Source organism: Xylocopa sonorina, chromosome 6 (genome assembly GCF_050948175.1).
Source record: "Xylocopa sonorina isolate GNS202 chromosome 6, iyXylSono1_principal, whole genome shotgun sequence".
NCBI classification, from domain to species: Eukaryota; Metazoa; Arthropoda; class Insecta; order Hymenoptera; family Apidae; genus Xylocopa; species Xylocopa sonorina.
Window position 1 is genome coordinate 8161945 of NC_135198.1, and position 25258 is coordinate 8187202.

The 25258-nt window shown below is 40.1% G+C and overlaps 5 protein-coding genes across 6 annotated transcripts; 3 read left to right on the plus strand and 2 right to left on the minus strand.

The window, feature by feature from the left end:
* Positions 1-1136: 1136 nt before the first annotated feature.
* On the plus strand, positions 1137-9830 carry LOC143424465 (uncharacterized). The gene is made up of 3 exons (XM_076896526.1): positions 1137-1330; positions 1396-1461; positions 9610-9830. Exons 1-3 carry the CDS (start codon positions 1151-1153, stop codon positions 9700-9702), a joined length of 339 nt encoding a protein of 112 aa, XP_076752641.1. The 5' UTR covers positions 1137-1150; the 3' UTR covers positions 9703-9830.
* LOC143424452 (uncharacterized) lies at positions 6136-8919 on the plus strand. Its single transcript, XM_076896508.1, has one exon. It carries the CDS (start codon positions 6136-6138, stop codon positions 8917-8919), a length of 2784 nt encoding a protein of 927 aa, XP_076752623.1.
* Positions 9831-10185: 355 nt separating the features above from the next.
* Positions 10186-11399, plus strand: L(2)k10201 (zinc finger protein 511 lethal (2) k10201). Of its 2 annotated transcripts, none has more exons than XM_076896524.1 (3): positions 10186-10475; positions 10587-10788; positions 10859-11399. In XM_076896524.1, exons 1-3 carry the CDS (start codon positions 10336-10338, stop codon positions 11300-11302), a joined length of 786 nt encoding a protein of 261 aa, XP_076752639.1. In that variant the 5' UTR covers positions 10186-10335; the 3' UTR covers positions 11303-11399. The 2 variants fall into 2 exon arrangements, with proteins under 2 accessions (XP_076752639.1, XP_076752640.1); XM_076896525.1 differs by having other exon boundaries at positions 10349-10475; positions 10691-10788.
* Positions 11400-11930: 531 nt separating this feature from the next.
* Positions 11931-13056, minus strand: Gt (transcription factor giant). The gene has a single exon (XM_076896523.1). It carries the CDS (start codon positions 13017-13019, stop codon positions 12072-12074), a length of 948 nt encoding a protein of 315 aa, XP_076752638.1. The 5' UTR covers positions 13020-13056; the 3' UTR covers positions 11931-12071.
* Positions 13057-20173: 7117 nt separating this feature from the next.
* On the minus strand, positions 20174-24080 carry Tko (30S ribosomal protein S12 technical knockout). Its single transcript, XM_076896467.1, has 5 exons — positions 23929-24080; positions 23626-23673; positions 23494-23544; positions 20480-20704; positions 20174-20344 (listed from the first exon to the last, which is right to left on the minus strand). The coding sequence occupies exons 1-5, from the start codon at positions 23990-23992 to the stop codon at positions 20211-20213; spliced, it is 522 nt and encodes a 173-aa protein (XP_076752582.1). The 5' UTR covers positions 23993-24080; the 3' UTR covers positions 20174-20210.
* Positions 24081-25258: the final 1178 nt, after the last annotated feature.

A 25258-nucleotide genomic window follows, 5' to 3' on the forward strand; every position in this document is an offset into this window, starting at 1 on the left:
TTTTCGTCCGTCGACAGCGTTTCATCCCTCCGAGCGTAACCTGTTTGCTCGCGTGGCGAGGTCCTGCCCTCTCCACCACTCTCGCGGATCCAGTATCGTTGGAAAACTGGTCCATCCGGATGGGGATGCTGCCGGGCTCGTCGGAGGACAATGGCCACTGTCCACCGTCCATTGTCAACGGAGGCAAACCGCAAAATGAACCCAGTTAGCCTTTGACTCTTATTCTGAAATCTTCTCGGTCAATTTCCGCTGACAGAGAACTGGTCCACCGGAAAGGGGATGCGACAGCATCCCTTTGTGCATAGTGGTCAGTGTCTAGTTAAGAGCAATAAACTCGAACCATAAAACGCGGAGCCGGTTAGCCTTTGACTCTCTTGTTGGGACAGGATGACTGAAAGCGCACCCCTTTTTTGAGGGTTTAGTCCAGTGTCCCGTACGCGGATAAATAATCGTCGAAGCGGGGAAATTGTGAGTATGTCACGCTGGTTATTTTATTATACGAAAGATCGATAGATCTATGATAAAGTTAGAAGCTAAAATAAAACAAGGATCCTAGCTTTGTTTCTGAGAGAAACGTTAATGGTAAGTGTCGATTGTTAGTTTTGATGAAAATTCTGTGCAGCTGCATTGGACAGATAGACAACCACTAATGGGGCTCGTAGTGTAAAAACACTACTTGTTAGAAATTTGCATAATGTCCCGCCAGAGAAATTTAACCCTACGACTCCTTAATCCTTTAACAGGCCCTCTAGTGAGCCTCGTTGTAAGCTGTAGAAGGGAAAATGGGAAGCGAAGGACTCTACTTTGACCGCATAAGGATTACCAGTATTCTATGGTATCTGCAGGAGGTATAGAATAAACTGACCAGTATAAGCATTATTGGGGCAACTTCACACCGCACAATTTGAATATCGATTGCGCCAAAAACAGAACACTTGTTTGGTCCTGTTGTACAACGACTGATAATAATTCGAAGATGTAAAAGTTCGACGAATCAAGAATTTTCAAAAGTTCAAATATAAATAATTGCTGCTTGGAACATGAATTAACCTATACGCACTTAAGTTGTATGAAATTATTGCGAATATACCCGATAAAATTTGTGTTGTTCCATTTGTTTCTAAGCAACTGTACGCCGCATATCGGGTGCATGCGGAGTGTCGCGACGAATGACAAGTTGTTATGGATTACTAACGTGAAAGTGGAAAAAGTAAGACGTTCTTCGTTTCGTCTTGAAATGTACTCAACGAATCCGCGAACGTGCAATAATTTAACCGAGCAACAACAGGCCAGACTACAAAAGATTAACGAGCTGACGAGCATCTTAAAGGTTGACTGATACAAAAGGTAAATGACTGCTTTGCAATGGTGTAACGTGTACTCTTTATTCCGCAGGATACGGATAAAAATCTGACTATATGCGAACAAATATTGTCAACCTACATAAGAAAACGCCTAAGGGTACGTTCAAATCATTTTATCCCTTCTTGTACTATAAATTATTTATTCGATTCACCTTAATCATCGTTTAACAATAATAAACTTATGATATACATATATAACACATAGTTTTCAAAACAAAATTAGATTATGTTTTGATTATTTAGTCTATATCAGACAAGTATGATATCTCAGTCTTAGATTAGGTACGCAAGATGCGGACGTAATTAAAATAGTTATAGTACATGATAATCGAACGATCAGTCAGTGGACATTAAAAACAATTGTTGAGATATATTTAAGATTTGGTAGAAATCTCTCTTGATTTACCATCCTTTGTACCAGCCACCGAAGCCACCCTGGCCACCTTGGCCACCCTTGCCACCTTGGCCACCCTGGCCACCCTTGCCACCCTGGCCACCCTGGCCACCCTTGCCACCCTGGCCAGCTTGGCCACCCTTGTCACCCTGGCCACCCTGGCCACCCTGATATCCATTATATCCAGCATGACCATAAAATAGGTTGAACTGAGGGTACCAACTACTTGGTTGCCATCCATTACCAAAACCATACCTAAAGTATTACTCTTATGAATACTTTCATACAAAAACACCTCGTTGCATGTCTAATTCTATTACTTCAGATATTCCTGCGTAAAGTTTTGATCGTATAGAGATTGAGAAATAAAATATTCCCCTAGGTTTTAATTAAGTTTATATGCATAATTTGCAGAAAATAGAAACAGACAATAAGAAAGTTTCACAACCCATCAACAAAGAGCAAATTAGAACATGAACTCTGACGAACATCACCGAAAGTTTGTTAATAACACGCACGACACTTCCTGTTACGAAATTCGCAAGAATCTTTGAAACAAGCGGTCATTTTTCCGCAAAACCTTTCTAGAACGAAAGATTTCTAGCGGCGATCTACGTACCAAGGCCAACTGTTACCATACACTAGACAATTCCACGGGTTCCAACTGTTTCCTTTTTGGGGTGCTACGTTCATACCACCATCGGATTTCATGCCACCACCCATAGGATTTGATTTTTCGCCACCAGCGGCTTCTTGTTTAGGCTCACCGCCCATACCGGCCATTTTGTCAGGAACGTCGTTCGGATTCACGGTGACTCCGATCGCCAAGGAGAAAAGAGTGAATAGTAATAGCAACTAAAACCAGTATCAACGTCACTAAAACGAACTAATATTTTCCAAGGGTTGACAACTAAAAAGAACACTATCGCTATCAACTTTGTTAGAGTTATCCTTACCAGAATATTCATGATCAACCTGAGTTAGAGTTAAAATCGAACTGTGTGGTCCAGAAAGTGTAGACTTCTTTTATACCTAATACCGTGGTAACTGTGTCCAACTTTGTATAATCAACTATCGACAAATATTTCCTAATGCCTTGACAAGTCTCTGATATAGTTTCCATCTATGGACTCATTGAATCACGTGACTAATTACATCCGGATCGAGAAAACGTCGGAAACACCGTTTAGAGGAAATGCGATTATACAACCAGAAACTTATGGGGAATATTTTATCTACACGGTGTATGTTTCTTTCCCATTGAATTTCATTTGACGATGAGTTTAATTAAAGTACACTTTCTTCGATAAAATTAATATTCAATAGGCGTAGCAACGTAAAGGATTGCACGAGTAAGGTCGACGTGTTTATACAGTAAAATTTTCTCATCGATTATAACTATTGAAATCATCGCTAATAAAGAACCACCGCGTGCACGGACATTAGCCAGAGACGTAGCAATTTCCTGTTTACCTCAAGTAATAGAGAATCATACTGGGAAAGTTTAATAGCTTATCTCTATCTAGCTGAACTCATTTGCTGCTCACAATACTAGATGTCTGTCGCAAAACTTGACACCGACTAATATAATGGACTTGGGAGACTTTCAACTATGCAAAAACTCGCTTAAAGGCTTCAAATACTTCCCTTCCGTTTCGATAAAAAAGGCGAATGCTTGACGTCACGAATGTTAAATCTGACGCTGTATCGGTCAATGTATTACGATTCGTGTGGTGTTGAAAAGTAAGAAGACTCTTCAAACTTCATTTTGAACTAAAAAGTAGTTCTGGGGAATTGCTACTCACTCACTCAAATATATAATTGGATGATTCAACGTTCGAAGATTTTAGGCTTCAAGCATTTTGCAATACCTTACTACCATTCAGAAAATCGTTGCTTACTACCATCAAAAAAAAAGTTGCATTTCGTCAACAATGATTTTCTACTTTCGCAGAATTTCATAAGACACCCTACTTCCGTCGATTGCAGCGACCGCAATCATCGTGTCTATTCCTTAAGACAATAGACAGCTCTTTCGTCTTCAAAGTGGCTGCAACTGCACAGAACCGATAATCAAATGCAACGGGAGCTACCGCTAAACAATCATCGGATGAAAGCCGCGTGCGTTCCAACAATTTCACGGCAATTTCGTTTCTCGTGGAATAATCATCCGCGATTCGTCGGCATGTCCGAGCAATTCGTCGACGGTCTAACGATATTCGCCATCCGGTGTTGCTCGCGAAAGAATCGAGACAATAAGAAGAGACGAAGGTGGGAACGTTCCCAAAAGACGCGCGCGATTTCATGGCGCTCCGCGAGTCGCGCAATTAACGCGCTGAGTGATCAAGTAATTAGCCGCCAGATTGATCGAACAAGGAGTCGATTCGTGTCGTTACGAAGCAGGAACTATCGCATTACGTAAAAACGAGCCCTTCCGTAGACTTCGTGTGGAGAATAGTTAATTTTATCTTTTTACTCGTACTCCTTAAGGAGGAGGTTTTGTCACACCAGTCCAGGAAATCGAAGCGACACCGTTTGTTCGAACTTTCTCCAGGAGGAGAACAGATGATATAATCGACATACTTATGAAAGTGTGCCCGGTGAATATCTAAACTCGTACTTATTGCTCGATGACATAATCTTTTATCGCTTGTAATATAATCATTGCATGCACTGAACAATTAGGAGATAGGCTATAATGTGATTCGTAGCACGACGGGACACAAATGTTTTAGAAAAATGATTATTGAATTTAGGATGAATAATTTCTACAGCTTAATACTTATCGTATTTTCGAATCCTGTGAATTATACGCTCTGTTTCTCTTAACCATCGATTGATTTAAGTCGGCTGGTTTTACGAGGGAACAATTTTATTTTCACTTGCTTTCTCGCATCGCTCCATTAAGCCAATCTGTATGGTCACTTTTAATCACCCGGATTCCTATACATTGTGCAACAATGAAGGAATTTTACAGCGGTAAAATTGTGAAGACAAAAAGTTACTTAACGTGAAGAAAGATTTCTATCTTTTTAATCACATTCTTGTAATTTTATAGGCGGTCAAGAAATTCCAAGCCATTTCTTTGCGAAATGCCGCTGTAAAATTGGGTACATCTGAAATTCTGTTCGATACGTCGTGTATACAATATTTCATTCAGATATACGAGGCATGAATCGCTAGTAAAAGTGCGTCTGTACGCCTCAATGAATTTCTGTTCCCTCGGTAAAGGATGTAGTGAAATCGTACGTTAACGAGCATGCTTTAACGATTCGCTATCAGTAAAAGCGAGACGAGTTGTAATTTCACTCTTGGTTCATAGCCGAAGTTTCCTAATTTAATGTGTTGTACGCTGTGCTAGTACTTTGGCCTATAATGTAAGATCAGATAGCCTATCATCTCTGATATTTAACCAACTGCTCAAATATCGCTGAACTTTCAAAATTAATTTTCAAAGAGAAGATTGAGATTATCTGGGATCACATATCATGTTATATTTTGCATACGTTTCTTATTGACCACTGTAGGAATTAAAACAGAATACAAGCAGAACGATCACGATTCCTAAGATCTCAAACTCCGTAGGAACATTTTCAAATTAGAATTTTACAGCGACGCGACAACTCTGTTTCATCCCTCGCGAACGAAATTCGATTGCTTTCGAAAGCCGCAGGGAGAGAAAAAACAACGTGGCTCGATTCGCCCCATTTTCCTTCGTTAAAAGAACTCCGAGTCGTTGACTCGTGTAATTACATTCCACGGCAACACGTGCAATTAAACCCGTGCTCGCGTCGAATCCATTGTGCGCGCCCTAACGAACTGTATCGTTCCCCCGATTCTGTGCAATCACGCGGCGTTTCTTTCCCGCGTTACGCCGCACCGCTTCAGTTGTCGCAAATCAGCGGGCGGCTCTGTGCAATTGAGGAGAAACTCGGCATTTCTTTCTGATGTTATGCAAAAATCCATCCCCGCCAGCCTGACGTTCCGTTTGACGACGCTCGACGCGCGACACCGGTCCCACAGTCCTCGCGGAATCTCGAGGCGCTAAAGTACTGTTGGCAGGACCTGGCGAAACTTCGTTGCACTCGCGATGGGACGTAGCATCGCACTTTGGCTACCATTCGTCGACGTTTAACGGTGCATCGCGTAGATATTTTGTCAATAAACGATACAAGTAAACCGATAATCTCACTTGACCGTCAGAAAACAGATCAGAAGAAGATCGATAGTTCTGCGATAGTAATTTGTGGAATGTACATCTGTTGATGAGTCAAGGAAGATGCGACTGAAATTGTCACGGTGACCAACGCCGCCACCTCGTTATCACTCGGTGCGTAAAGTGTAACTTCCAAATAGAGTGTGGTCAATTCCTCCACAATGAAGCTTAGGACATTCCGTGTTCTGTGCTACCTGTGCATACTGTGCACGTGTTCCGCACTATCCGTGGAGATAGGTCGGGAAAACCAGCCCGTTCTAGACGTTAAAAGCTCATCAAGCGACCAAGAACAGGAGGAGCCTCTAGACCCGAACAATCCGCGAGACAAACGGGCGTTGGGTCTAATTCTCTCAGGCCTGGCGCAGGTTTTCGGTTATACGGTGGATCCTATTCAAATAGGTTCGTTGCCCAATCCGAGTCCCCCGTCAAACGGGGCAAGAGCCTCGGGGAATAACAACCAAACCGCCACGAATTCCACTCAATCGTCATCGAGCACTGCTGCACCGAGGCAGCGGGAAACTATCAGATTCACAGGTCTGGTGAACCTGGGGAATGGTACAGGTCTGCTGACCCAATTGGAGCAGTACGAGAGACTCTTCCATGGAAACGGTAGCTTGAGCTCGACGACCGTTCAACCACCTACTACGACGTCGACGATGCCACCTCAAACGACTCCTAGCCAGCCACTGGAACCTCGTCTCCTGGTGAAGATCCCTGTACCGAACGTGTCTCTGCCACCGTTACCAGCCATGCCTCAACCACCCCTACCTGAGATCCCTTCGCAGGACATTGTGCTGTCTTACCCACAACCGCTTGTCACGCCTCGCAATCAGCAGCAATTAACGTTCAGGATAACCGAGACCACCGATAGGCTAACGGTGGAGAATAAAGAGATTTATGACCCGAAGGATGTCCAATCACCGCCACCGCCGATACAGGTACCGTACACCGCGGAACCACCGTGGAAAAAGGAGTACGAGCAGAGGTTGGCGGAACTGGAACGAAGGCAGGAGGAACATGCGCATAGATTGAAGCAACAGGAGTGGCACAGGAATCGTCAGAAGGATAATAACCGCAGTGGTGAGGAAGGACACGGTGGTCCAAAGAAGCAATCGGAGCGTGTTAACCGACCCTCTAAGTGTAGAAAACACGGACAGACTGTAAAGAATAGGGAGCCATCGGAAGTGGAGGATCTATCAAGAGAGACGTACGAAAGTGAGGAGAGAGCTCCTGAGCAATCTGAAAGAACGAGGAAGCCCGAGGAGAGCGAAGAAGAAGAAGAAGAAGAGGACAGAGAAAGATATAAAGCGCATCAGGCTAATGAGAACTATACTAATGTACAGTACAGCGAACCATTGCCACTGAGTGAAGACGACGAGCAACGACGACCTGAAGAACTTCGCAATAGTTATGGAGAACCGTTGCACAATCGTGAGCTGTACGATGATGGAGGATACGTAAATTATTTTGGGAAATTTAAGCAGCCATTAAGTGACTATTATAGCTCGTCAGCGCCCTCTAATTCGCGGGAGGACACCTCGCAGAATACCAAGGAGGAGTCTCACGATGATCGCGAAGATGAAGAGGAAAGTAGCGAAAGCAGCAGGGAAGAAGAGGATATTCCAGCTAGAAATAAGTACGAAGAGTACAATTTGGAGGAAGAGGATGAACCCAATAGGCGTAATGAAAGAGTATCCGAGGAAGACTCCTCTGAAGATCCAAAAACTGTTTCAATGAAAGAAAAGAACAGATCCTACTTCCAAGAAAAAAATACTACCGAAGAAATGGATTACACTAAGAATATGCCTCTGGTTGTACCCGTGCGATATTTGTCTGCGCCTGAAGAATTAAGGAAGGCAAAATCGAGACTCTCAACTGCTAAGCGATGGGAGGGAGACAATAACGTAGCGAAGACGGAAACCACGAAGAAGATCGCGGCGAAAGAGACAAGGAGACCGAAAAAAGAGAATTTAAAAGCAGTGGCAGCCTTTCCAGGCAGACAAACACCGAAGAAACTGCACGAAGGCGAACAGAAGGTCCTGCAAATGTGGCCACCTCCGTTTGACTTCGTTGTAGATAGTACAGTTCATACCAATGTTCTGCCAGTAACACCACCTTCTATTAACAATAGCAAGGAACGTGGTAATCGTCGGAAACCAGAATCATCTGATAAAGGAAAAGGAAACAAGCAACAACAACAACGACGAAGGAGTCGAGTTAACCTGAATAATACAACGCAGAGATCTCGTGATAATTCTGAAGATACTTATCGACAAGATTCGAAAGCAAATTCCCAGTACGAAAGAGCTCCTGAGGAACAAAAGATGATTAGTAGACCGGCGGATTCTAAAAAAATTCATGTTGACGAAATCGTGTCTGATCCGAATGATAGCAAAGATTCTTGGGATCGTTACAAGTATACCTCGAATGATAATTACAGGAACACAGAACGACCAAAGTTTGAGACTTTAAAACGTAGCATAGAAGCACCTGAATATCCAGTAGGAAATTACTATAGTGAAGCATATCCTGCGGAAAATAAACAGCAAGTAAACGTTAAAGATCCCGGATTGCAAAATGTCCAAGTTATACGACAAGAGTCTGGAACAACGGCAGCTTATGATCCCCGTGGAGGCTATGATTTCTTTGATTTTAGTAAAAATATTTATGGCCTCGATTATGGGAAAGAGAGCGCGAGAATGTCCGGGGTTTTTGAGGGTGACAAAAAGGTTGGAAACGAAGAGACAGTTGGCATAACTGTGCCGCAACGAGACGTGTATCGGTATGACGAAAGTTTAACGAAATTTACCAGTGAACCGGAAAGCAAAAGCGAGAAAGTTGGAGTTGCGGATTATACGAATGGTGCTACCGCTATAAGAATGGTCGAGCAAGAACAGATTCCGAATGCACCGATCGGTTATATCGATTATTCTCGCCTTTTATAGTATTTCGTAATTTAATTTCGAACTATTTGCGCAGATCGATCTGTTCGTGCAAATTGATCTATTGTCTACAATTGATTCGTTTAAATTGATTCAGATAAATCCAGATGTGTTTAGAAATGTACGCCAAATTTCGTAATGTAAATTGATCAGTACTTGAATTAGATACGTGTGTTCCAAACATGATAAGATTGTATTGAAAAATTTGCAAGTATTATAATAAAACTTAAATGGCTTTTTGATCATAAACATTACTGACTTGATCTACATTTCTAAATTTTTCAGCAAGTATAAAAAGGCAATTATTTGGTATGGATTATGTTAATTAAAAATGATTGAAATCTAGTATTAAACAGTATGTCATTGTATCTTGAATTATCTCACTATGTGATTGTATGTTTAAATAATAATAATAATAATAATAATAATAATAATAATAATAATAATAATAATAATAATAATTATGTATTAACTATTACTATTTATCTAAAAAATATGCTCAAAAAATAACAAAAATTGTTACAAAGAACGTTGAGTATTTTGCTTCAACGACAAAGTATCGTAAGATGGAAATAAATATTAATTTTGTTAATATAAATCACTGTACAATCTTTAAAATAATTTCCACGTATATGAGATTTTATTTATATCGTAACAAGACGAATGTATAGTCATTTTACACATGTGTTACAGGAAAAACGAGAAGAAATGCAAAAACGAAGCGAATTGGAATACAAGATGGCTGAAATTCTAGAAAATCTAAAGACTCGCCTCCTAGTTGAATAATTTTGATCATCATAATGTATATTTACATGTTTTCCAAGTTACTTTTATTGAAACCAATGAATTTATTATATGATTATGTTATTGAGGGCAGATATTTACTTTATGCCAAATTACTAGTACTATATTAATAAAAAGATTTTCTCGTATAACAAATGTGTAAGAAAGTTCAATGATAAATCACTAACCAATTTGTTTTTCCCGAAAATCCGTGCATCTGTGTAATCCTCTGCTATAATCCACATGTGGAATTGATAAGTAATCACTGGCACAATATCACTTCACTATAATTAACACATTATTATCACTTACCGCGACACAATCTGTTTATTAATAACAATATTAAGATTTAGATCGATTCGCGACGCGAAGGAGAAGAATACTAAATTAATGAAGATGAAATTTGATTTGGCGTGACTGCATACGTCACAACCATGTGACCACCACGTGATCACGTACATAACCACGAGAGCATAGTAGGTAGAATCGTCGTGTTGTTAATATGTCAAAGCTTTGTCGATGTTTAAGCAGTAATCTATCAGATAATTCTAAAATGTGAGTAGTAGTGAATAATTAAATATTGTGGAAAGATTATAGTATCTTCTTATACGGTACAACGATTAATATTTTAGGAATATGGAGGAATTTTTGCAAAAGATAGGTGTAGGAATAAGAGGTATCGATGATTCATTTTTCGAAGATTCGTATAATACTTGCAAAATTTTTCAACGAAAAGGTGTTACTGTTGAAGACGATGAAGAATTGTGTCACGAACCGTAAATAAAACTTTATTATACCTCAATTTTTATGTTATCACATAACCTAATAGATGACATACAAGGACCACGAGTTAAATAGTTATAATAAATTAATTCTATTCATTTTAGTATAAGGGAATTCCCTTGTTATGCTGCTGGCTGTAAAGCAACATTTAAAACGTTAATTGATTACGAAATGCATTATAATAGTAACCATCGTTACGTTTGCGCAGAATGTAAAAAGATTCTGCCAAATCCCAGATTATTAGACATTCATATTCAAGAGACTCACGATAGTTTTTTCCAAGTTTCATGTATAAAACAGGCAATGGTATCTATAAACTCTGTATTATTATATTATCTAGACCCGACTATTTGTAATATTCATATATTTTTTCTAGTATCAATGTTATGATTCCGAATGTGATTTAAAGTTTAAGGATTCAGTTGGAAGAAAGAATCATTGCATCAATGTACATAAATTCTTCAAGAATTTTAGATTCTATAATACTTCTCATCATACAAAAAATCAGCCTAAAGATAAAATGGATATCGACGAATCTGAACTTGAAAAGAAAGTATCAAAACCCAAAAAAGTACAATTGAATAAAAATCAAAAGACTAAAATGTTTACAATCGCAACAAAAAGTGCAGTACCAACAAATACTACTGTTCATGAAAGTCAATTACATTCCACTGCTAGCAAAGGAACATCTTTAGCTTTTATTCCTAGACAAGTACAAAAATCATATACGAAAGCACTTACTAAAAATCAAACTAGCGAAAAGAATGTACTTGAAACAGGATGTATGATGGACTTGGCTGATTCATTACCTCATTCGTGATCTTCCATTACCAACAGGTATATCTTATAATAAATGACATTGTTTTTAAAGGTATTTTATATTATAAATATATTTTAAATATATCACAACAAAATCTTTGTATGTACATTGAAACTTATAAAGTTTGTTTAGGTACTTTCTATGCTATCCTTATTTATTTACATGTTTGCTCAATCATTTTGTTCAATATACACATGTGTTTAGGTATAAATTTAGTCAGTCGCAACATGTAGAATATTTCTCGCATCAAAGTACATATAAAATTTCTTTACTGTCTTTTCAAAAAATAATAGACTTTTTAATTTCGGATAAAGCTGGTATCAGATAGCCTACTTGGCACAATCTTCGTTACTTTGAAAGAAAAAATTGTTATTACAATAACTGAAATACTGTAACGTTGAATGGCACAAAAATGAATAGCTTCACGAAAAACCCCTTGTACCTCCTAATACTGTACGAGGAATACTTTTTACACAATATACATGTGACAGTGTCAGTAGATTAAAGAACTTACTTCAAATCATATGAAACAGTAGCAAATAATACTTTTTCCTTACAATTGGAAATTGATAGTGTACTTGAAATAAAAATATTTTAAGAAATTTGTTAATTGGAAAGTAGGACATATTTTTACAAATATCGCGTAGTATGCCTCTTTGTCAAAGACAAATATTGTCCTTGCGATTAGCGTTTCAGAAATTAATTTAATTCTTCATCAACGCTAGAAGAATATAAACAATCTATGACTCTATACAAACTGTATCAAAACTTATGTCGAATAAATCATACATCGAAGCTTTGCCGTCTCGTTCCTAAGTGCTACAAGTTCATATTTTAATTTCATATTTTCTTGTTCCAAGAATGCTGCTCTGATTGCGATTTCATCTTCCTTGGCCCTTCGAGCATCCCTGGAACGCTTCGCAGCTTCGTTGTTTTTCCTCCTCCTTTCCCAATAAGCCGCATCCTTCTCATCGACAGTACTCGTCGGAAGTCCAGGACTTTTCGTGACCCTTCGCATTTTTACATTCGTCCCTTCGTTCGACTTCCTGACCGACTCCAGCATCCGCTTCCGGAATTCCGAGTACGCCTCATTGGAGTTTTGATCGTACACCAATTCAGCTGCTCCCATGGTAAGTGAAAGCGGATCTTTTGGATATGCTTTGAACGGTCTCGATGCTTTTTTACTAGTATCCGTAGGCAAAGGAGACAACGAAATGTCTTTGCAATACGTCGTCATTGCGGTCGACGTGCCGACTATTTGCATAGATTTGTCCGTCCCGCCATTCTGCGCAATGAACGTTGGCAGTCCTGTAGGAACGACCGGAATCGGAATGTTTACTGGTAGAACGGAATAGTCGCCGTGTTGTCCTGTAATATTGTTTTCGGGCGCGTCGATACGATTATAAATCGATCCGTATTTAATTTTTTTTGGTGAATCCGATTCCGAGGGTGGCGTTACCATAAATGTTCGACCTTCGAAAGGACTTTTTCGTCCGGAATCCGCGAAGTGCCCGGTCTCGTCTTGTTTCGTCGTGCTCGCGGGCGAATTTGAACGCGGATCTGGTGAATTCGTCGGATTTGAAGCTAAAGTGTCCTGTCTTTTAAAGGAAAGATCCAGAATTGAATCAGCGAACTGCACGCTTGTTTCTCGCTCCGCGCAAGATGTAAAGTCTAACGTTTGTGCATTATCCATCGGCACCTTAGGATAAGACTCCATTTTGCAGTTGTCCAGCACCTGAAACGGCGAATAAGCATGTGAGTAATTAAAATTATTAGTTTTTAAATATCGTTTGCAAATTGATTGATTGCCCTATAATGAACGATATCAAGGCAAACCAATGAATAGACTTTTCTTCAAATTTCGATTCGTACGATTTATAAAATATCTGAGTATAAGAACACTGTTGCGTATGACGATCACGATAAACGGAATAGCGGTTAAACAGAAACTCGCGCGTCAGTTTAAGCGATAACGATCGTTTCAAGTCGATGGTTTCGTCGAAAGCTGACGAGAAGCAAGCGTTAACAAGTGATAAACGTGCTCGTCGATATATGCTTTCGAAAATGCGACTCTTACGTTAATGAAATCGAAGCATGGCTCTATCTTTAGGCAACACACTGAGTTTATTTGTTTCGCGCGACGAAACGGTAAAAATTCGTTTCGCAAGAAACCGAAGTCGATTAATTTGCCATAACGTATCACTGACTAACGCAAATATTAGCCGCATCCACTGATTACGTAATTGCGATGATCTCGCAGGTTCGTTGAGCCTTCGCGAACATAAACAATGAACGTTTCTTACCTAATATTTAATCCAAAGGTCAGGCACCGGTCACTGATATCACAACACACTCTATCGCGGTTCCGTATCGATCACAGGTTGTAAAATCGATTTCAAAAGAACAGACTTAGCTGATCTTCGTGTTCACCGAGCGAATTGCCAAAATCGTTTAGAACGAGAGGGGGTGTAGTTTCACTTATATACTGGGCAACCCTTGCAAGACCCAAGGGTAGGAGTGGATTCCTTAGAAAATGGTGGGGGACACGATCCTGATGACCATAGCGCCGGGGTCCGACTGGCACGCGTTCACCACTTCCTACTCCCAAAGTGTTTATGGGACGACACGTTCACGTGATTACGCGGACGTAATCGTGTACATAAGAAAATCAGTTAAGGTATTTACGATTAAGGAGTTAGCTACGGTCGTTGGAATAACGAGTTCATTGGGATCGTGTTTCTGAGGTTTCCCGATAAAAGGATATTGTACGAAGATGCGTACTATTTTTTAATAACATTTGTCTAATAACACGAAAACTAGGAAAATTTTGTAAGAAATTAGAAAATACTAGTTGATGGAGGTGGACTAATGGATGTAAGCTAAGAAAAAGTCGACGATTTAAACGATTAGTCAGATTTAAACGATTCTCTATTTACTACAGAGAGAAGACAATGAAATTAATATTTTATTTCGATACTGCTTTCATAACGAAAATTTTATAGTAAATATACATTTATAAGATCAGGAATGGCTTCAATTTCAAATAGGAAAATTGAAACAAACACTTGGTTCGTAAAATGGAACACTTCTTACAACACACGGAATTCCCTTGTTATTTGTATTTCGTTTATCGTGTCGAGTAGGCGTGTCATCCGTCATAATATAAGAGGCTAAGGCTTCCCTCGGAATCAAAAGTTGCGTCGATATTTACAGCTCTAGGTAGTAATGATCAGTTGGCCGTACCTGTCGCGGCACTGGTCACTATCTTGGCCCAGGCAAATTGTAGCAGCTTCCTAACCCCGATACAACAATCGAATCCCGCTAAATTAATCCCTGCAATCGCAGTCAGCATTTACCTCAGGATTTCGAAAAATCCAGTTATCGGTTGGTACACTAAAACCCTCGTCGAAAGGGTTGAGAGTTTCGAACGCTTGGTAGCCGGTAACCGCTACGCGGGGTGTCTGCGCGCAATGCTTAACCGTACAGACAGCGTGCATAAGAATCACTCTGCATAACCCTTTCGTGGGCCTTTCCTTGACTATTTTCCTTAGTACTTCGCAGCAACCTTTGTTTCTGGCCCCGTGTCGCATGATTTACGACGGCCACCGCCAGAAGAAAATCACGGAATTTGCGTAAAGTACTCATAAATTACTAACTGGCGAAAGCGTCGTTGCGGCCTAGTGAAATTTGCGAAATTTTCGTAGTGTCCAAGGGAAAGGGGTAGTCGTTTGTACTTTTACACCTTGACGCTGGACATTCGATGCATGATGAATCCCTCTGTTTGGTCCTCTAGCTCGTTAGGGATGGACAACATATGGCGATTTTCATAGCATGGCACCGGAAGATGGGTCTGCTCTTTCCTCCGATTCGTGCAGACTAATGGTTCAGTTTCACAACTGACTATGCAAGTTCATTAGTTAATCGTTTCTTTGGCTGCTTTCGTTCAGGGCTCCCATGGCGCTTATTTGTTTCACGCATCTTCTACGTCTCTCCGATGAGCAGTATTCTCTCTGCTTTCTGATTTAAGATTCTTAAACTCCTGAATTCTTGTATTTCGTACTCAGTATATTGTAAGTCAAGTTAAAAAATGATGGCAGAGTAGATCTTCAACCCCTTTCGTCGTCACTTCTCGAGAAAATTCATGGAAATTCGAGTGTGAGAAAAATAGGGAAAAAATGACGAACGACGATGGCCAGGGTACAGTTATCCTCGATAGCGGAGACTTCTCATTATGTCTTCGTCCCAAGATCACGCCAAATTTAGTCCTCCGTTTCGGAGCCCCCGTTAAAACGTCGTGTCACCCATAGAAATGCACCCTGGCGTTCAAATTCACTGCACCGCCTCTTTTCACGTGTATACAAATTTTTGCTCTTTTGGCCACATAACCCACATTTCTATGGTGTAGGGACCGGACCGCAACCCGTTATTTGCGATTTTTCCCGTGGCCGTCGTCCGACGACAGATGAATGGATCCGCGCATTTGCATCTGTCCCAGCCGCACAGAACCATATACAAATCGTGTAACGGTACGCGGATGCGAAATTTTCATGGAAAATGTCTCAATTTACCGGCAACGTTGACGTTTTTTAAATTGTCCCGCTGTGAGTAATCACTTTCCGCGTAAGGAGAAACGGACGAGCTTTTGCATTGCTGTTGTATTTTTCATTGATCGCCGGGTAAAGACGTGAATGGTAATTGAAAAAGATATAGAAGATAATGTAGGAAATAATGAGGTGATCTGGTAGAAAGTCTTTTTTTTTTCTTCAAGTTTTTCTCGAACTCCATCTTTTCTGTGTTTACATGAATGGAAAAACGTATTATCTTTAGATTATCTTAGCATTCTGAAACGAATGAATTCCTTCCCTCTCATGAACTGGTCAACCGATCATCAATATTCTAGCTGTTTGTACACATCATTAGATAACGCAAATGACTAATAGAAAGCTTTCGATAATCTCAGGGAACATGTAATCTTCAAAGGCAAATCACCGTGTCTTTTTTCAAATCTTCCTAAACACATCAGAAGCTATAATGTTTTGTAACGATAATACTTCGTGGAATTGGATTCACGCAATGTTTCCATTTGTATTCGACCTCTGTTGACTAATCTCCGAAATTCTTTCGAATAGACGCTCGTTTCAACATCAAATAATCTCGACTTTGAGACTCTTGTCGATACATGGACGAGGATAGATCTGTAATTCTAATGGATTACAGAGCTATTCCTAACACGATTTCCATAATAATCAGAAGACTCGAACAATGCCAAAAGATAGTTGTAATCTATAAGTGGTGCGTTTTGCGGTTTTTAATTACAAATTCATGAAATGGGCAAAAAAACGAATTGATTATTCCTTATGTAGAAAAAAGATCAGATTTTCCGACCATTTTACGTTCCCCCTAAAATTAGATTATAACCGCACGAGCAAATAAAAAAGTAAGTTTACTTAAATTTGCCTGTGAAAAAGGATTAACTGTAGCGATGTAGATTGGCTACGGTCGCTGATAGGATTTGCAATAAAATTGAGGTAAAAATCCTTATATTTGATTAGGCTAATTTCGAGAAGGTTAAAATAGGGATGATTGTAGCGCGTCAATGGACATTGTGTGGGGTTCGCTGAAAAGCCAGAATAGCTTTGTATTAACCGGCAATACTGGAGAAGACAGTGGCAGGTAAAAGGCAAAGCTTCCTTATAACATGTAATAAAACTATACCGTTCGTTAAGGGTGACAATCGTTGACCCCCGATGTAAGTACAACGTTCTACAAAGACGGATCACTGTGCTCGCTTCCCACTCATTATGAGTTCTGTAGAGCTGTGCCAGTTTAATTAAATTCTGTCAATAAAACAGCCAGAGGTTTTCTAGGATAACAGTGCACCCTCGTTAAGTTGCACGAAAAATTAACCTGGAAGGGTGTAATCAATATTGCGTCTAAGCTTTGACTAATATTGAGTGCGTTATTGGAAACAAAATCTCTGCAATAAACGAGGATTAGGTAACCGATTGTTAGGCAAATCGTATAATAGATCTTCTTATGAACGTTTAGATTAATAATATTTTCAAATCAGTCAATTTCGAAACCAAAATGTTTTATTTACGTGGAAGACTTTATAATTTTGGAAATAAAGAAATCTCTGAATACCTCAGCAGTAAGTCTCAGAGTGTGACTTAGTTCTCGGATGGACATCAGTCATTTTAATAGAATTGGACACCATAGCTGGCCAGAGCGTTTCCAAAAAAAAGAGAATAGAATAGCTGGAGACGCATTAAGACGTCCAGAAATGAACATCACTCAGAGTAATTACTTTTCGATTTATCTTGTGGTCAGACCACCGGGCAAGTTTTGCCAACAGACTTTTCGAGATTTGCCTATTTCCGGTCTTCGCGCACGCCCTCCTTTCCCGCGGGAAGCCTTTTCTTTCCATGGGAACTTTCGTATTTCGTTCGCTGTATCGCAAGACACGCCTTTGGACAGATTCTTCAAGAAATTTTATTCATCGACAGAGTAGTCTCCTTTTCAGTGGCGATTCTAGCTGAATACCTTTCCCCGTAAACAACTTACCGATACGTCTTATTTCCGACAAAGATGGCCAAGTTTCAAGGGAAGGTCTGCGAATGTAACTTGTAGGTTTAGAAAAGCTTTCGCTATGACGTGGGAATAGACACTCTGTATATTGTGGTAGAAGTTACTGACAAGCAATAAGCATCTCTTAATGATCTCTCTGAAAATCAATTTTTTTTTGGACTTGCATGGAATTTCAAAGATTTTCCTCGATGGTACAGAAAATAGTGATCGAATGCTGGTACTTCGATATCATTATTTGAATCACAGTACTCTTTGCATTAGATTTTTTATGAAAACGCACCGGTCGCAAGATTAACGTCTATCCAAAAGCTTGTGAGAGCTGAAAATAGGAGGGCCTGTAGCAAAAGCAGCGGAGGACAAAAACTTTCGAGAGCAGATCGCTCGGTGTCCGATTACTAAGCCGCACAGCAAAGAGTTGAGAATCTTTCTCTCCAGGGAGAGAGAAGAGGCCAAAAACGTTTACATGCTATTTGTTTGAGGGGCATTCAGAAAGAGTGTCGCGGTCACTGGGAGATTTGTGCATTTTGAGCACTCCTGCCCCCATTTTGTTGTCTATGTCGAACTATTTTCCCAGAGCATCCGTTCTTTCTATCCCTAGAAGCCTCTGTGACTTATCAATAACTTCTTCTTGTTCTTTCGCTCTTAAAAAATTGATAAAACTATCTGAAAAGCATGCGAAAAAGAACAGACATTCTAGTCAAGTCTCTCTGAGATCTATTCTTCCATTGTCCTTTCGCAGGACTAGGTAATAAGCAAGAGTACGTTCTGGTTTTTAACAGGACAAAATTGCGAGCGACGACGAGCGAAAGCAATGTATTAGGATGAAACGCGACCGACAAAAAGGACATGATTATTGCGGAAAACCGTAATAAAGCAACCGGTTACAGTTTGTCGTGGCTCGGGCGCGTACTCCAACGGACTTCACGTTTATTAAGTAAAGGGCGAGGCGGCCATAAATGGTAATACGTATTTTCACCCTCCTCGCACTCGGAGTCAGGTACACGCGCGTCTTGTAACGCAATAAAAGTATAGCTGGACTGTGTCTGCGGACTTTTTCACGGCCCTCCGTCGTCGAAAATACCGTCGCGTTGATGCTTTTTATTATACGTGTATCCTCGGGGTTTACAACGGGTGGAACGATGAGGGGGTAAAGAGTAGGAAGCGTCCGCTGGGAAACTCGATTATAGCGCAACGGATTAACTTCGGGTGACTTCGAAAACGGTTTAAATTAGTTAACAACCATTCTTGCCCGGGTCATGCAAAAAAATCCACTTTGTCGCTATACCTCCGACCTCCTTGTATACGGATTAAAATAATTTTTCTTCGGATTTTTTTTGTTCGCCTTTTTGTCATTTTTACAGTCGACAGCTTCGAGAATCTTTCCAGATATTGTAACGTATGATTACGCTTTCACCACAAGTTACGGAAAAACAAATCATGCGACGTAGTGACTTAATGAATGTAGAATTTCGATCATGCGCAAGTCCGATAACCAATTCGCGTCACCGTTATTCCCTGTAAGGGTTGACCATTCTTTGGGTTCTCATTTCGTTCATTTTCTATTTCACTCTAATTCTGTTCTATTTTATACGAAAGTCCTTAACGTTGCAACTATTGGTATTGTCAAAAATACGCATCCATAACCGTGCAACGCCCACCACTTGCGTGTACCGACAAGATGAAAAAGACCACGTCCTTCTGGATACTGGCTCGAAGAAAGAGTAAGGTTGAGAGCCAGCCTTTTGAAAACACCGGGATGTTGGTCAGCGTGTCATATGGCCAATAGCCAGTGGCTGCGTGGGTGGATGCAGGGTGCAGATGCAGGAGCAGGCCAACCCTTCCGTAATAACCTCGAAAGAAGGGGGCTGCGTCCACGACCCTTTCTGCATTGTGACATCTAGATATAGAAAGGATATATACATTGTGTCCGTGTCTACTCCTCTCGGGTGGACGACGCATGGTCCAGCTAACGGTAAATGCACGGTGGGGAAACGGCGTTCGAAAATGTGTGTCAAAAGGCCGCAATTTGTGGGCCGCTAGATCCGACGAGCGTGACCTCACCGAACCCTTTCCCCTGGCCCTTCGATCGAATTCGCGATGCTGTTGGATGATTTTCTGAATATCTATGCTTAGGTACATCGTTCCCGTAAGTATCCGGACACTTTAATTAGGTTTTTTAAAAGCTAAGTATCCGGATACTCATAACTGATAGTGCGATTTATTAACATAAACAACGTTTTTAATGGATGCTCTTCATTAGTTTTCGGTCGCAAAGAAACTATAACATTTACAAGAACGTGAGGTTCTTAGAATCGTACAATTAATTAGTTTTCTTCGGCACATGGGGTAGATCGTACTTTCCGCGAACACATCTAATCTTAACACCAGGTGTATCTTTCAATTTTCCCGGTCTGCACAGCACTATGTTATGTTCTTGAAGATTGTGGCCTTCACCTGGAATTACAATTACAACAATGTTTATTTCACAACTGAACAATTTTTAATACTTTATTCGAATTTTTGTTATATACTCTGCGTTAAGAATGGATGCCTAGATAAATCAGGGGAACATTTTTTACGTATACTCACCAGGTACGAAAGCAATCATCTCTTTACCAATTGATAAGCGAACAAGCACGCATTTTCGATTCGCGGAGTTCGGTTTCTTCGGCTTTTTGATGAGTGTTTTTATGACCACGCCTTTCGCAAAAGGCTTTCCATTGAAAGGACTCTTTTTCTTCTTCCTCTTCCTTGCATATGGTTTACTGTAGTGCAGCTGGTTCAATGTTGATCCCAATCTTATCTGCGCGAAGCCTAATTTAATTAAAGTAGCAAGATAAAAAGTTCCTATGATTTTACATAACTAAAAGTTAATTATTATGTGTGATACAATTTTCTAATAAAAAAGCGCGTCGTCCTGTTCGCGATTTTGCAATTCAACGTAACACCTAACTTTTGATATCGCCTCTTATCGTTTCCTAAGCTGAGCTACCGTCCTCGTGACCACATCACGTAGACGATGTTCCAAACGAGAGAATGCGCATTTATTAAGGTAAAAACAATCATTAGTCCTCAAACGAACATAGGAGGAAGCGCTTTGTATCCCTAAAGCATCCGAATGAAATGGGTAGAGCAGTAGGTTTCGAAGCAATTAGAAATTGCAGAAACGCGTGCACTTTCATTTTGTAGACATGTAGGCCCGTAAAGAAAAAGTAATAGTTTCGGTGAATGGGTACAATTGTGTTTTCGCTGGAAATTCTTCGATTGCGCAATACCGAGCCAGGCCTAATTGCTGTCGAACAGGCGTTTCAATGACGAAATCACGCCTTGAGACACGATTCCTTAACTATATTGTCGATCTCGGTAGATCAAGAAACGTTGAGCAACAAGGAACTTACGAGAGACTATTTTCCTCCTGATTTCAGTTCAATCTACGAGGAACAGAATTTTTTCATTCCTCAGCTTTGTTCTTCAGAATTTCCATGATTTGTCGTTTGATATTAATTAATTAAATTACTCTATTTTATTCTATGCAAGAGAATGGAATTATTTTTGATTTCACAAGAAGTATTAGAAAAGAAAATGATTCGATAGGAAAATAGGAAATCTCGAAAGATCGGTGTGTCGCAGTCAAAGCCATTGTGAACGAGGTCAGGAAAAATGGAAGACCCACTGCGCGGTAACGGTACCAGGAAACTGAAAACTCTTTCGCAAATAATCTTACAAACCGAAGGAGAAGAGGGTCCCCAGCCGATGGAATATCAAATATGACGAGCGCTTGACATCTGCGAGCCGCTCGTCGTAGACCAGTCCTTTTTCGCTCGAGCGTGTATAAGCTTATTAAGCAACATTGTTACGAGCAAAGGTCCACCGAATCTTTCCACAAAACGCCTACGAAAGTGAACAGCAATTTCCTGTTCGCAAAACTACGAAAATAAGAAAAGAGCGCTAGGCAAGACTGTCGACTGTGCTCGTTTAAACGATTAGAACGATTAGGATTATCGGCCAACCCTATGCAGTCTTACGTCGAATTTTATAAACTTCTCATAATAAGTGTCATCTGTGCGAAGCTCGAAAAATTATCGCAGAGACTCGATGGTCCACTGCTCCACGAGATAGATCCGTGGCTTGAAATGGTCACGCGTACGTTGAAACGCGCTTTAAGTGAAATGTCGAGGATGACACGACAATTCCGTGATATTTTCCCGGCCAGTCATAGGCTGTCCACGATTTACCAGGGTCTGTTAGTCGAGACTGTGTGCCATTGTTGTTCATTTCGAGATCTGGCTGACCACCGTCCGTCAATACGACAGATGTCCATGCCTGCCGCTGGCTAATCCGACCTAACTCGAGCTTAACTAAGCCAAGAGACCAGCAGAACCTATTATGCATGGAAGGCAACCCCTTTCCTCGAAGATCAATGCGCAAGATTACATTGCGAATATTCTCGACGTCGTGGTTACGCCTTTGTCGCGTACACGCAGCCAAGACGCTGCCGGAGACCAAATCCTCGGCTTATCCGCAGTTGCGATTGCTCGATGAATGGAATAAAAATTTTGCGTAATTAGAAGCTGATTAGAAGGCTTCAGCCGTACCGTAAACATTCAGGGGCGAGCTACAAATATTGCGAAAGGGTGGCGTTTCAATTTTGAGACGGACGATCGTAGCCCTTCACTTGCGACAAATCAGATGTTGTTGCAATATTCAAGAAATACTCGTGGAAGAATTTATGAAACATTTTATGGAAAAATATTTCCATAAAAGGAAAAAGTAGTCGCTGCGTCTAAAAGGTGCTTTTTGTGGATCCAAATTGTAAGAAACGAGCGCAATGATAACATCTCTTCCTGATTATTGAGATCGAGGTTATCCCACGATCTATTGTGTCGTCGCGAGAACTGGGAAAATGCGAATAACAATCTTACGGCAGCCTATGCACCCTTCACGGGATCACTTCTGACAACTGGTCAACCACAAATGGACACGTCACCCCCTTCGATTCCCAGCGATTTTCGCCGTTGGCCAAGGAAAAGCCCGCTTCCTCTCCCACCCGCCCTTAACCATTCGTGTCCTTTCTTGCGGAGTAGCCGAATCCCCTTTTTGCATTTCGAGATCTCCCTCTGTCTCTCTGTTCGTGGGGATCAAAGAGGTGAAGCACTGCGTGCGTCTTTGCGAGCCACGCGCATTTTCGCGGCCGAAAGAATGCAGGAAGAAAACCGTGGCCCCTTTTTAGGTCTCCACTACCCCTTTTTGCCGCATTTACTCCGTTCAGAAACGGAGATACCGATCTGTCGGGAAGGCTTACGGAAACTGGAGACGTCACTCGAACGCCTGTGGTATTGTCCGGCCTTGTTACACTTATGGGAAACGCAAACAATGACGATGAAGCTTCGTGCGATTTTGACCCACGTAAATGGGTCATCATGGTGCTATACAACTTATCTTTGGAACCTTTACTGTTCCTTATCTTTCAATTACAGCTAATTTATTCTTTGATACATTGCATACATCTAATTCAATTTACAATTAATATTTAAGGGATATATTCAATAATAGCAATGGTACCTAAGTTTTGTTGGTTGTTAATATAGAAATATGGGCATTACCTTGTATAAGACTTCCAATATGTGAGTTACCGGTATTCAATATGCTTCCAGCTTAAAAATATGCGAATAAGTATTTCTTTTCTTTTATCTTATAGTGATATAATCTTAAATAGTTATTAATGAAAAAAATACCTTGTGCTACAGGGCTTGCACATAGTCTAGTTAACTGTGGCTTGTTGGCTGCAATAAAAAACATACAACTTATAAGAAAACAGTTGAATAAAATCGAAATTATCATAGTCATAATCAAAGTTATTTGATAGTGGTCTGATAATAACGAATAATTGTTTTCAGACAATATTTACTGCATATATGTAAGATTAGGATCTTAAATAATTATTCCTTTTAAAAGAAAAAACGATATCCCGTGATTTGATTAGGTTAGGTCAGAGGTTAGGTAACAGAATGAGTAATTATGCTGACAAATAACTGTACCTTTGATGGAATTTGTTAAGCAGGATCCAGCTACCTTCACTAAACTTTTAGCCAAAAAGTTCATGATTGTTTTAATCGAACTTTTTGATAGCAACTAACTACATTAACCCAACATTCTTGTACGCTTGCCTAGCGACAAAATTTTGAACTTTGTTCTCATATCGATATGAGAATGGATAAAGTCAATTTCTGCCGTACCCTTATCTCGGACACAAACCCTTTTTCAAACCCTTTCATTGAAAATAAATGATCTACTACAATCTCTAATAATTTAGAGTTGGTTGTAGTATTAAAGGGAACGCGGTTTACAATTAAGTTTTCTTAAAAATTACAGTATCTGTACATAGGATATCAGAAATAGTAGTAACACTATTTAAAAAGTATGAAATTTTATTTTACATATCAGTATAAAAATCTTGCTTTAGCCGATACATATGCTTTAAGAATGTAGTACCACCAAATAAAGCCCAGGACGATCAATATTAGTCCTTTCAAAATCCATGGCCATAGCCATGGCCACCGCCAAGGCTTCCATGGCCTAAAGAGAGTCCACTGGAAAGTCCATGTCCAGAAAGACCATGCCCAGAAAGACCATGTCCAGAAAGACCATGTCCGCCAGAGATGCTGACGGTTCTAGTGATTGTTGGAAGGCTATACGAGGAATGGCCGATACCTATAATTAAAAATAGCAATCTATTATAAACCGAGTCGATTTTCTGGAGTAATATCCAAATCGCTTAGAAACGAGTCAATTCTCGAGAATTTTGATGAATGGTTTTCAGTGAACGATAAATGAAGTAAAAGGATGTTTCAGATCGATTCAGCAGTTTTTGAAATTATCTCTCTTGAAAATATGGATGGAATATTTCTCTAGTTATCTCAAACAGATTCACTTGGTAGATATAAAGAATAGAATAGCTGATATTGGAGTTAAATTCTACAATTGATTACCTCCTCCATGTCCACCTCCCAAACCAATGATGCCTCTCTTCTCCACTATCTTCTCTTCGGTTTGGGCGTACAATGGAGACGCCAAAGCGATCACAGCAAGAACGATCTGCGAACGAAAAGTGAATCATGTATTACAATTGTACTTCGTGATAAAATAACCATTTCATATAATCTGACGTTAATAATTCAGTAGTTAAAGAAAGTACATGAATGTAATTAGGAAATAGTTTTGGAAGAAGTCTTCCTTGCTTTTGCAGACGTTGTACCAGTACTAATTATAGTTTGGCGCAATTTTAATAACGCGACTAAGTATAGCGTGAACAAATTGAATTACTTACGAAGAATTTCATGTTGGTAATGGTATTGTAGCGAGGGATAG